The following is an 11,789-nucleotide window of genomic DNA, read 5'->3' as shown; positions in this document are numbered from 1 at the left end:
ATTGCCTCCTCCTTCTCCAGCAGAGCATCTGGTGGATTTGAACCGCGTACCTCTGGGATTGCAGTGCAGCGTCTTGCCACTAGGCCACCAGAGCTACCTTGCCTATTCATTTTTAAGCCAAGAGTGTTAGAATTAATTTTTAGAATTTACTTGCCCACAAAACTACCCTGACCAGTTTGACTCCGTCCCTAGAAGAGGTTACCTTATCTGTAGTTAAAACGTTAGGATTACAGCAACGATGCGTAGAACGCCTTTCCCAAGTGGCCATGGACCAGGGTGGCCTTGGACTACCTACTTGCTAAGCAAGGGGTCTGTGTATCAGATCAGTTAACACTTCCTCCTGCTGCATTTATGTCAACAAATCAGGAGAGGAACATGAGACAATGGATGGCCTACATGAATGAAACAATGTACACAGACTGAACTATTGTCTGCCAGCCCATACCCCCCCAAAAAGTATAACCAAGCCAGATTGCAGTATCAGTTCAAGCAAGGGAAGAGCAATTGGTGGAGGCTCCTCCAAGAGGTATTTCCAACCTTCTGAGCTAAGGCCTCTCCTAGACCCTGCGGGTGACATCATTTTACTTCTCTTGTTTGGGCCATCTTTATTTAATTTCCTTGTAAAGTTTGCTCCTTCCAGACTGCAAACATTCCACATTAAAACAATAGCACTTCACCAAAGGAGTGTGGTTCAAATCCCCCAGATGCTCCGCTTGAGAAGGAGGGGCAATCTCCTCCTGTGCCAGGCGGATCAGACTCCATGGTGCACAACAGGGGAAAACAGCTAAACAAAAAAGCAAAACAATAGCACTACAAAGCTCAGGATCCCCAAAATCTGACCTTTAGAAACACCGGATGCAATAGGACATTTAGAGAGACATACCGGGGATGTGAAGAGATTCGAAGGCCCTCTCAATAGGACAACGCTCAAATTCTCCAGCCCAAAGAACAAATAGATTTGTCTTGGAGAAAATACAGCTAGAGTGCTCCTTGAAGGCAAGGATGCCGAAGCTTCGTCTCACGTACTTTGGTTATGTTGTTAAGAGAGGCCATTCCTTGGAGAGGGACATCATGCTTGGAAAGGTGGAGGGTGACAAAGAGAGGAAGACCCTTAACGAGATGGATACATGTCTTCAGCAGTGTGTCGGGGTTGGTGAGGACGGTGCAGGATAGGACAGAGTTCAGATCTGCTATTCACAGGGTCTCTAGGAGTCGAACTGGACTCCAAGTCACTTAATACATAACCCACTTTTGCTCTTGCCTTATCTTCTTTCCAGGAAAGTCGGAAGGCCCTCATCTTGGTGCCTGGCACGCTGGTCACACTCCACTTGCAGACACAAGTCCCATGTGGGGACTACTTCAAGCAAAGTCAGACCTGCTCTTTTTAAAATCGTTGGAACACCAGGCACAAGTTCTTAAGCTACTAAAATTGCTATGCACTGCGGTGTCTCTGGAGCATAACCTTCGTGCTGTCTCCCACCCGCTCAATTCTTTGACTAGGCAAGGGAGGAGGGTCCTGAGGAGAGGGCAGGACTGTCCCCTAGTCGAATGCCTCTGACCACCCCTGGCCATACAAGAGCAGCCCAAGGAGGACAAGAAAGGGCGCTTCTTAACCTCTGCGCGCTCAATCTTTGAAGGGTCCTCTCTGTCCCACCCAACGCCGCCTTGAGAAACTCCGATTGGACCAACTAAGTCAGGTGCCAGCTCCCTAACCAATCACAGTGGGAGGAAAAGGACACGCTCTCATTGGCCACCCTGGGTCACAGGGCGGGACACGGGTGGGCGGGGCCTGTCCCCGAGGCATCAGATGGCTCGCGTCCTCCTGGTCACCTTGTCCGTCCAGCTGCGCTCCCGCCAGGCAAGGGACACCTCCAGTCCTCCCCTTCAACAGCTCTGCCCCCGGTGGCCCGGCACCTCTGTGGATGCACCTGCTCTTGGGACAGGTGGGGAGGCCACCTGGGACACACGCGTGGACTCCGGTCCCTCGGGGCCGGAAGGCCGGCAGAGGCCAGCTGGGGCTCGCGATGCGGCGGGCCGGGGATGGGGAAAGGGCAGGTTCTGTAAGGGAGGACCGAACCACCCGGCCCGGAAGCCTGACTTTCTGGGTGCCCCCCAAGCCCTAAGGACACTGTGGCTGTGGAGGGTGCAGGGGTCCCTAAGGTGGAGCCCGCCTCGGGTCCTAAGAGCCCCAGGAGCCACTCAGGATGGCAGGAATCCTATGGCTTCAGAGAGGTCCCTCCACAGAGAGGCAGGGGCCAGGGGCTCCAAGCTCAAGTTCACTGGCCCAGAAGAGGACCCATTTGTAAGGGAGATTTCTCTGAGCCCACTAAAACGCAGCTTGGAAAGGCTAGTGGACAGGTCACTGGAGGCCGAGAGCCTGGGGCCCAGCTTCCTCTCTGCTGGGCCCCACTCAGAGGCAGTGGCGCTAGGGAGAGCTACAAAAGGGTTTATTCCTTCCAGTCTGCTGAGCACAGGCCCCATAACTAGTCCATTCAAGGTGGAGGGCAAAGTGGCCACTGGAGAGATGGTGTCCCTCCCTCTGTTCCCTTCACATCGGAGACAAGGACAGGGCCTCGAGCATGAGGCACAGAACCAGCAGGGCTGACCCAAGTCCTGCCCTGCCTCAAGGATGGGCTACTGCTCCAGGAGGTCAGTGTCAGTCCATAAAATCCAGAAGCACATCTGAGGTCAGGCTGAGGTGGGTGCCCAAGAACAGAACAGTCTTGAGAGGAAAAGGGGAATCCATGGAGTGAGAGGGTCTATTCTGGAAGCTTCACGTCAAGGCAGGAATCAGGACACCCTCCATGTGGAAGGCAGAGCTTTGCAGCCCCCAGGCAGGATCCTCATGGTGTGCCCATCTCTGCTTCCAGACCCAGAGGTCTTCACAGGGCCGTCTCCTTGGAGCCCCTGGACCCCAGCTGCCGAGGAGGCTTGAAGCCGAGCACTTCTTTATAGGTGACACCTGGAGAGAAGGGGTATTAGGGAGATCAGGAAGGCCTGGGCCAAGGCGTCCCACCTCACCCCACCTGCTGAAAGATCCACTCACAGTGAGGCTCATCAGCCGTGACCTAACAAAACCCCCAAATCTCTGCCCCCCTCAAACGTCAGGGCCAGAGTCTCAGCTACAGCTCTGCCCAGGTTATGCCTCCTTAAGCCCAGAAAGCTCTTCGGAGGCGATCCTGTGGGCTGGAGGCGGGCCCATGGGGGTCTGGGGGTGTGCCTAGGGCCATGGCCTCGGGTTGGTCTGGGGATGGGCTGTGAGTGGGTCTAGGGGCATGCCTGTGGATTGATCTGGGGCCAGGGGCCTGGGGGACTCGTCTTGGAGCGGACCTGGGGAAGGGCCCTGAGACTGGAGCTTGTCCAGGAAACAAGTCCAAAAACTTTCTCCAGGTGGAGCTGAGTCCCTGCAGGAGACAGCCTATTCCAGGGACCAGTGCACAGAGGAACTCGCAAACTCATTTCCAGGGTCCACCTTCCTGCTTGGAGGAGGTGTGCCCTGGACTTCATTCCCAAGGCAAGGCCTACCAGAGGAAGGGCGGGAATAGCTGAGGGTGCAGGTCTGGGGGCTGCTCTGCTTCTTGGAGTCCCACCCTTCGGTCCTCTCACACCTGGTGTGTGTGTGTGTCCCAGATCATGGGGTGCTACACAGACTGGTAAGCTAACCCCAACCTGGGTAAGTCCACATGAAGCCATGGGAAGAGACCTTGAAGAAGCCAAGGCTTTGAAGCTGGCTTCCCTACCCACCCCAGGACACAGGAGCTAAGAGTCTGTGCTCCTGAGCAGGACTTAGCCACAAACAGTTCACGTGGCTACTGTGGTCTGTTGCAAAAGCAAAAGCCTTGGGCCACAGATACTTTGTATGTCTGAACCACAGAAGGGATCTTGTGGCTGGAGGTTTTCACAGAATTCCTTTTAGCAGCTTCACCAAACAAAATCAAAGCCGTAAACATAATACAGTTTGGAACTCACGTCACAGCCCTAGGAACATGACCCTGTGGGCAGGTCTGGGCCTCTCATCCCTAAGACAGCCCTGCCTGATCCAGTGGGGGCTGCTGGCTCTGGCAAGGACTCAAGATGCAGGGAGGGGGCCCGGGAGCCAGGTCTAGGGCTCAGCAAGGCTAAACTGTCCTCCACGGAGAGTTCAGGGCTCCTAGGGCAAAGCGGAGTTTTCTCACGAAGCCCGGAGGGATGGGTCACAAGAAAGGTGTCTGTGAGGTGAAGGCAGCTGGGATGTTAGGATTATACAGGGGGTTAGTTCAGGTCCTCGGTGGGGCAAGGGCAGGGGTGAGGGTGTGAGAGCACAAGCCAAGCAGAGAAGTGGACAAGGAGGGAGTCCTGGCCCTGGGCCCCTGGCCCAGCCTGGGGAGGGGCGCAGGGCTGAGGTCTGGTGGGGGAGGGGCTGGCTGGCTGCCAAGCTTTTGGGCCAAGGCGGTTTCACGCCCCCGGGGTGCGCCTGCGTACTCACGCTTCCACTCGTCCAGCGTGCGGTCCACATCATCAAAGGAGTCGTCATACTTTTGTGCTGTCGGCTCGTCCTCCGCGTCATGCAGGACCTCAAAGTAAGGGTGGGCCAGCGCCTCGGCTGCCGTCACCCGCTGCTCCGCATCCAGCACCAGCATCTTCTCCAGGAGGTTCACCGCTGTGGGGGTGACAAGGCTCAGCAGAGGTGCTCACCCCACCCTGGCTCCCACACTACCCCGGGTGCCCTACCCAGGGGGCTGGCGTTGGTTAGGATGGAGGCAAAGTCCTTCTTCTCCAGCTCAGGAAGACCCTTCATGTAGTTCTTGGCCTGTGGAGAAGGGGGTGAGTGGGTAGCCAAGCCCCTCATCCCTGGCATTGGTCCCCACACCTCCACCCCCAGCTCCAACTGACATCAGCACTCTGCAGCCTCTGCACAAACTCGGCTGGGGGTGTCCCCGTCACCTTCATGATCTCCTTCAGCTGGTCCAGGTCTGTCTCAAGCTCAGGAGGACAGCGCCGGACCAGGGGTGATGCCCGTGCCCCAGCTGGGCAGCCTCCCAGACCCCTGCCCCCAGCCTGACACCAGCCAGAGGATACGGTCATTGCCCTTAAACAGAGTCTTCCCAGTAATCATCTCTGCCATGATGCAGCCCACCGACCAGATGTCCACTGAAACAGAAGCCCCACTTTGTCAGACCCTCCCTAGACCCACCAGACCAAACTGCCCTGACCCCCTGCCCAGCCTCGGTTCTGGCTTCTCACCAGTCTGCGTGTAGCGCATCCAGTTCAGGATGACCTCGGGTGCCCGGTACCACCGGGTCACCACGTACCCTGTCATCTCACTATCTGCCTGCCTGGCCAGGCCGAAGTCCAGAATCTGCAAGAGGAATTTGGGGAATGGGGAAGCCACGGGGTCCTGAGGGACTTCACGGGGCCAGACTGGGGTCTTGTCTCCACTCGAAGCCTGTAGGTCCTAAGTGGGGTGTTCCTAGAGGCCCCACCTCCCGCTGCAGCTTTTCAGTCTGTCCTCATCTGACCTCTGTGGTCCTGCTCCCCGTCAGAAGTGAAGGGCTGAAAGGGCCTAATGCGGCCCGCTCATGCCACCCTCCCAGCTGAGGGCCCCCACGGACCCGCAGGGCCTCCAGCCCGAGACCCCTGCCCAGCTCCTTGCACACACGCACCTTCAGCTCACAGTCCTCATTCACTGCCAGGTTGCTGGGCTTCAAGTCCTGGAGGCGAGGACAGAGGACCACTGCATTCCCACCGGGTGGAGTGGGCGTGGGCAGCGTGGACAAAGCCACTCAGGGCTGGAACCCCCCATAGCAGAGACAGCTACCCATCCACCGTGGCCCTTCATGGAATTGGGGAGTGGCCACGTGGCGGGTGTGGCACCAACTCACACAGTGAGGTAGGGGTGCCCCACGCACTCCCTGCTGGGACTCACCCGATGGATGATGCCCGCGGCGTGGATGTACTGTAGGGACGGTCAGAGGTCAGGGTGGCCCGCACCTCCCCTGTGCCATCCTGCCCCGTCCCCACCCTCCATCACCCCTCCCCTGCATGGCCTCCCTTTCTCCTCTACCCGACAATACCACACCCCTGTACCCACCTTGAGCCCCTTCAGCATCTGGTATACAAGGAACTGGATGCGATCTTCGCTCAGCGTCTCGTGTTTCATGAGCTTGCCCAGGTCAGTGCCCATGAATGGCATCACGAGATAGCTGTAGGAGCCATGCAGTTTTGGTTACACCCGCCAAGGTTTGGGCCGTGGTCACGGGCTCTGGTCACCCAGCGGAGACCTTGCTGCCATTCTGAGCCTGCCGCCCGCTGCCCCATCCAGCCCTCACACCCTGACTCTCAGCAGTCACCTTGCTCTTGTGTCCCCCAAACTTCCCAGGATTCTCAAACCCACTCTGTCTCTTGTGCTGGCACTTCCATGCTGCCCGCCCTGCTTGGCAGGAACATGACTGGACTTTCAGGGTGCTGGGCATCAAGGGGTTGAGGGTGGACAGCAGGAAGGTGTGAAGGTCCATGGGAACAGGGAGTGGCAGGCAGATGAGCTCTCCAAGGACACTGCAGCAAAGCCAGGGACCAGGAGCCCACTGCTCTGCCCAGCTCTTCCCTGATAAAGCCCTTGGCTTGTGACTGAGATGCTGTGGGTCTAGGGATCTGCAGGGAGACTGGGGCCAGCTCAGCGGTGAGGAAAGAGACAGTCATATGTGTGTGTGTCTCCCCACGGGAAAGGTCAATAGATCTAGTTTCAGGCACACTTGGTGGCCAAGTCTTGGGCACGGGATGCCGGCTAACCTCAGGTCCAGGCTCACACCTCAGGCGCTGAGGAGTCCCCCGGTGCCAGGAGCCCGTCTATCCTGGCTAAGCTTTGGCAGAAGCGGGCAGCCCAAACTTAAGGTCCCTGACAGCACGTGTGGGTTCCAGAGGCACAGCAAGGCAGTGAATGAGGTCTACAGACCAAGACAGAGACAGTGTGGCCTGGCCCGTGTGATGGCTGCATGGAGAGGCAGGGCAGAAGCCCCAGTGCCAGCCCAGACCCCAAAGCCTGTGACTAGAAGCTGCCCTCCCCTCGCCCAGCCTCCAGTTGGCCACTCACAAGTCAGAGAAGTCGTCCAGAGTCTCATCGGGAGTGAACACGTCCAGTAGCCCAATCACCTGGAGGAGAGGCCGAGAGCCTGCAGGGTCAGGACAGGCCCCACCCTGGCGGGCCTGGGCTCCAGCAGCACCTCCTCATGCCCACAGGACTGCTCTGGCCCTGGAAGGGCAGCCCAGCCCCGGCACCCAGGCACTCAGACACAGGCTATTTTTGGATGGTGACAGCCGGGATCCTCCAGCAGAGGGCCCCGCTCCAAGACTGGGAAGACACTAAGCCCCATTCCACCCCAGGGACCCCTGGGGGGAGAGGCGTGTCCTGAAGTGGCTCTTCAGACTCGGGACATTATTGTGAGTGCAACCCTGAAGAGGCTGTGTGGGCAAGGTATGGCAGACTGCCCTCTGCCACCCACCCCAGGACTGGGGAGCTTCAGGGGACGGCACATCTGGGGGCAGGGGGACAGGTGGAGGAAGGCCAGGAGCAGGGTCCAATCCAGAAAGAATCAGGGTAGGACCTCAAACACCAAATGAAGATCTGCCTTTGATCCTAAGGGCCATTCAAGGAGTTCAAACAGGGTAGGGACCCACTGAGTAGGAGGACAGAGGACAGCTGGGTCACCACTGCAGCCACTTGGGCCAGAGCTGGAAAGAAAGAGGAGCAGGAGGACGTGCCACCTGGGCACCAGGGCGTAGGAGGAGCACCATCAGGGCGGGGTATGGAGCAGGTGGATACCCTGGGACAGAGCTGAGAGCTCAGGGATGCAGCAAGCAGTTTTAGCAAAAGGAAGTCCCGGGCCAGTGGAGGACTTCCTGTGCCTGTGTGATGGCAATGGGAGGAGGAGGGAAGGCCTGAAGTCGCTGACTTATGACCAGGACAGACAGCTCAGAGTCTGAAAGGCTCACACGCCTCATAAACAATGGGTGGGCCTGATGATGAAGGGACAGGGGACCTGCTGCTCCAGGGACAGGAGGTGACAGGGCCAGTCTCAGCATGGGTGGGGTTAAGAGGGTTCTGCTGCTAGAGTTGCCTGAAGCTGCAGGTGGTGGAGGGACCTAGAAGCCATGAGCCCAGGGACAGGACAAGTCTGAGGGTGATCATGGTGTAGGGGTCGCAGGGGTGGTGGAGTGGACAGTGGTGATGGCTGGGAGCTGGAGTGTTTGCTGTGGGGGCCAGAGTGTGAAGTGACCTGGATAGGAGGGACAGAGCCCACATCCCGGGAGGTGACTAGCTCTCAGGCCCTGGCCTCTGAGCCACAGGCCAGCTGTGATGTCTTTGGTGCTGGCCTTTTCTGGCAAGGCCCACCTCCCCTGATGGCCCTCTACGTGCCAGGACTACGGCAGCTGCCCTCCCATACTAGCCCCCTAAACTCCTTTAGTCCCTGAGGCCCTCTAACCCCACAGTGCTCACAGGCTGGGCTGGCCCTGAGATGTGCGTATGCGCAAGGAAGCTGTCAATGAGCAGAGTCAGAGACAGGCCATTGACCCAGTGATGGAGAGGCCCATTCGGGACGCTTCCCGGGGTGTGCGGCACAGGCAAACCGCCTCCCTCGCTTCCCTTGGCTTTCCCCAGCAGCCGAGGGGCCCGGTGGGAGCGAGCCCCAGGAGACACAACAGACCAGGCCCTGTAAGCAGATGCGGTGGCCCCAAGGAAAGCCCCTGAACGAGTCTTCGCGAAGACCGCCCAGGAGGGTGTCCAGACTCCGAAGGCCCCTCACTCTAGGACCGGAGGCCCCGGCCCCCCGCCCTCGCGAGCTGCCCACTACCACCTCGTAGGCGGGGCCCCTCCGCACTCACATTTTCATGGCGCATGTGTTTGAGGAGGCGCAGCTCGCGGTAGGCGCGCTTGGCGAACAGCTCCGACTGGAAGGGGCGGTACAGCTTCTTGATGGCCACCTTGGCGCCCGTGCGGCTGTCCACTGCGGAGCTGCGGGGCGGGCCGCTCAGCGGGGGCCGGCCGGCCGCGCCCGCCCCCCGCCCAGCCCGCCGGGGCGCTCACCACACGGCTCCGTAGGCGCCCGAGCCCAGCGGCTGCAGGGCCTGGTACACGGCGCGCACCTCCCATGCGGTCTTGGTCACTTCCTGACGGTAGAACCCCTTGCGGGCGGGCAGCGGGGAACTCATGACGACCCCGCGCCCGCCGCAGACCCCCCAGGGCCAGACCAGCGGGGTTCTCTGGTGCTCCTGGCGTGCGCGGACCGCAGGCTCTCCGTGGGAAACCACTCTCTGGGCTCCCTGACCCCTGCGGCCCCTCCCTGTCCCTCCGACCAACCGGTCCCCGGGTCCCGTGCACGTGATGGCCCCGCCTGGGTCCTCCGGAAACCCGAGGAGACCGCGGGCCTGGGGGGGGGTGGGGTGCCGGGCAGCCCCATTCCGCAGACCTCTGGTTTGCTGGGGTGTGGGGCCAGAGGGACTGCAGCCTCTTTGCTGCCCTATACACAGGGTCCTGGGGCCCCAACATCTACCCCCAGCCACTAGCCATCAGTCCTGGAGATGCCTCTTCACTCTGGGCCCTCTCCTAATCATTCTTGCTGATGTTCATGCTGTCATCTCCCCACCCCCAAGGATACTCATCCTCTAACTGCAGCCTGCCCTCTTCCCCCGCCAATCCGGCAGCCCCCTCTTCTAATTCTCCTGCACCCCGCATCCACACCCTAACTGCCCCCCAAACTGCATGCAAGAGACAGGCCTGTTCTGTCTCCCAGACTTCTCAGGCAGTGTCCCGAAGACCCATCTCTGTGGTCACTAACCCAGGTCTCCCTGAAGTCTTGAAGTCCCATGCTTCTCCCCATTCCAGCAGCCCCCTCAACACCACTGGCTGGCCTTGAAACTTCTCAGTCAGCGGCAGCTCCCCTCTGCCTTGTGCTGACCCCTAACCTCTGCAGGATGGCCCTTCACAGGCATGAGTCAGCCCCATTTGGGGCTGGGTCCCTCCTGCATTTCCCCCAGACCATCAGCCCCCAAGTCTGAAGAGAGAGTGACCCCTGCCATGTGCTTGGTGCCCCGCCCATCAGCCATGATTCAGCAGCCTGGAGCGCTGATCGAGCCAAGCAGCTTTACACCTGGCGACTGGGCGCTCACGGGCTGGCAGCTGGTGTCCAGCAGAGTGAGCACGGCCTGGGTGTGCCAGGGCTGCTCCCCTAACAACCTGGCTGCTGCACGCCCACCTCCTCCAGGAGGTCCACCCCATAGCGCTTCCTCCCCAAACTAGACAACATTAGTCCTGTACCCATTACACCCACACATCTCTGGGGCCTTCCAGACCTGAGGCTCTGCAGCTCCACTGACCTCAGGGTAAGATAGCCCCTGAGTCCTGGCGACCCTGACAGGCTGAGTGGTCAGGGCAGGGCCTTGCTGGGTTGACAGGGTCCTCTTTACTCCTAGACCGACCACACTCTTGTTAGCAGGCAGGAGAGGAAGGCTGAGCCCTGCCATCTCCCTGCGGTGCAGACCTGGAGCCTCGGACACCAGCTATGCAAGAGGGGACCCTTTATTGAGCACCCTGTGATCTGGCACTTCCCATTTCAGATCTCAGAGGGGCCCACAGCTGCTTAGAAGCCTCATCAGGGAGGGCCACACCTCCCAGTCTCTGAGCAGGGCTTTTGGCCAGCTCTGTGTTTTGACGAGACAGAGACAGGGGTGACTCACAGACCCCCAAATCCTAGCCCTGGACTACAGTCCAGGGGTCAGAGCACTGGAATCCAAGTCCATACGCAACATGCACGACCGCCGTATCAGGCCTATGCTTGCCTCCTCCCAACCAGCACAGGGACCTCCTGTCACAGGAACCACATGACAGCCCCAGGCAGAGGTGGCTCAGTGGGATCTTCTCACCCTCAGGGGGCCTAGTGCGTATCATGACATCCAGGATGAGTGGAGAGAGGTGGACAAGAGTCCAGCGTCCTCACTTTAGATGCCCTTGGGTCCTTGAAGGCCCTCCGAGCCTGCAGACCCAGCCATGCCAGCACACACCGCCCACACCTGTCCGCTCCCTCCCAACACCCACTCCCTCAGATAAAGGTGCTGTGCCACACAGGCACCGCCAGGCAGCAGGCAACTCTTCTGTTACCCAAGGCGAACCCTGCCAGGTTGGGGGCATTTCCAGGCTGAGCAGGTCTGATATTGAGACTCCTTCCTTTGGGTGTCAGGGACTCCTGTCCCAGGCCCATGGCAAAGTCACCCCTCCCCAGACAGCTCTGAGACATCCACACCCTCCTCAACAGTAAGGACCCAGGAGACCCTACGCTAGCTGAGAGGGGTCGAAACAGGCCCTGAGACACAGCATGCCACACGTGCACGTGTTCCTGCATTCCCTCACGTGTACGGGCTCCCTCGAGGCGTGCAGGCTGAGGGGTCCCACATGGGGAATTGGGGCCCCAGGTCCTAAGGGTGCTGGGAAGCCGGTGCACTGACTCGGGTCAACGCCAGGTCTGTCCTGGGTGCGATCAGGGTGGTCATGCGTCACTGCTCGACGTCCAGGCTGTCGGGTGATTGCGGGGGTTCAGCGGGTTTGAAGCTGAGCACTTCTTGGTACGTGAGCTCTGGGTGGGGAAAGGGTTAGGGGATCTCTCGATGGATGAACCTGTTCTCCCCACCCAGCCAGCCTCAACCTCCTATGGCCTGGAGCCTGACCTCCAACCGGTGCCCGCCTTCCCCGCCCCCTGGGTCCCGGCCCCGCCCCTCCCGCCCCCTGGGCCCCGCCTCCCCTGCTCGGCCCCACCCCCGCC

General features: G+C 59.7%; 2 protein-coding genes across 3 annotated transcripts in view; both read right to left on the bottom strand.

The window, feature by feature from the left end:
• Positions 1-2,843: 2,843 nt before the first annotated feature.
• MAPK12 (mitogen-activated protein kinase 12) lies at positions 2,844-9,217 on the bottom strand. 2 transcript variants are annotated; one of them, XM_006888019.1, is made up of 12 exons: positions 9,062-9,217; positions 8,860-8,989; positions 7,070-7,128; positions 6,071-6,182; positions 5,906-5,935; positions 5,643-5,690; positions 5,224-5,338; positions 5,059-5,130; positions 4,873-4,952; positions 4,711-4,789; positions 4,466-4,639; positions 2,844-2,962 (listed from the first exon to the last, which is right to left on the bottom strand). In XM_006888019.1, the coding sequence occupies exons 1-12, from the start codon at positions 9,184-9,186 to the stop codon at positions 2,883-2,885; spliced, it is 1,104 nt and encodes a 367-aa protein (XP_006888081.1). In that variant the 5' UTR covers positions 9,187-9,217; the 3' UTR covers positions 2,844-2,882. The 2 variants fall into 2 exon arrangements, with proteins under 2 accessions (XP_006888081.1, XP_006888082.1); XM_006888020.1 differs by lacking the exon at positions 5,906-5,935 and having other exon boundaries at positions 2,872-2,962; positions 9,062-9,215.
• Positions 9,218-11,523: 2,306 nt separating this feature from the next.
• The window catches only part of MAPK11 (mitogen-activated protein kinase 11), a 4,924-nt gene continuing 4,658 nt past the window's right edge, over positions 11,524-11,789 (bottom strand). Inside the window, exon 12 of the mRNA XM_006888018.1 lies at positions 11,524-11,603. Within this exon, the coding sequence (XP_006888080.1) occupies positions 11,524-11,603 (80 nt within the window). The remainder of the gene's footprint in view (positions 11,604-11,789) is intronic.

The sequence above is a fragment of the Elephantulus edwardii genome, unplaced genomic scaffold (genome assembly GCF_000299155.1).
Source record: "Elephantulus edwardii isolate Elephantulus edwardi_28Jun2011 unplaced genomic scaffold, EleEdw1.0 scaffold00064, whole genome shotgun sequence".
In the NCBI taxonomy this organism is placed as follows: Eukaryota; Metazoa; Chordata; class Mammalia; order Macroscelidea; family Macroscelididae; genus Elephantulus; species Elephantulus edwardii.
Note: the sequence above shows the minus strand (reverse complement) of the source record. Positions and strands in the feature narration are given on the sequence as shown.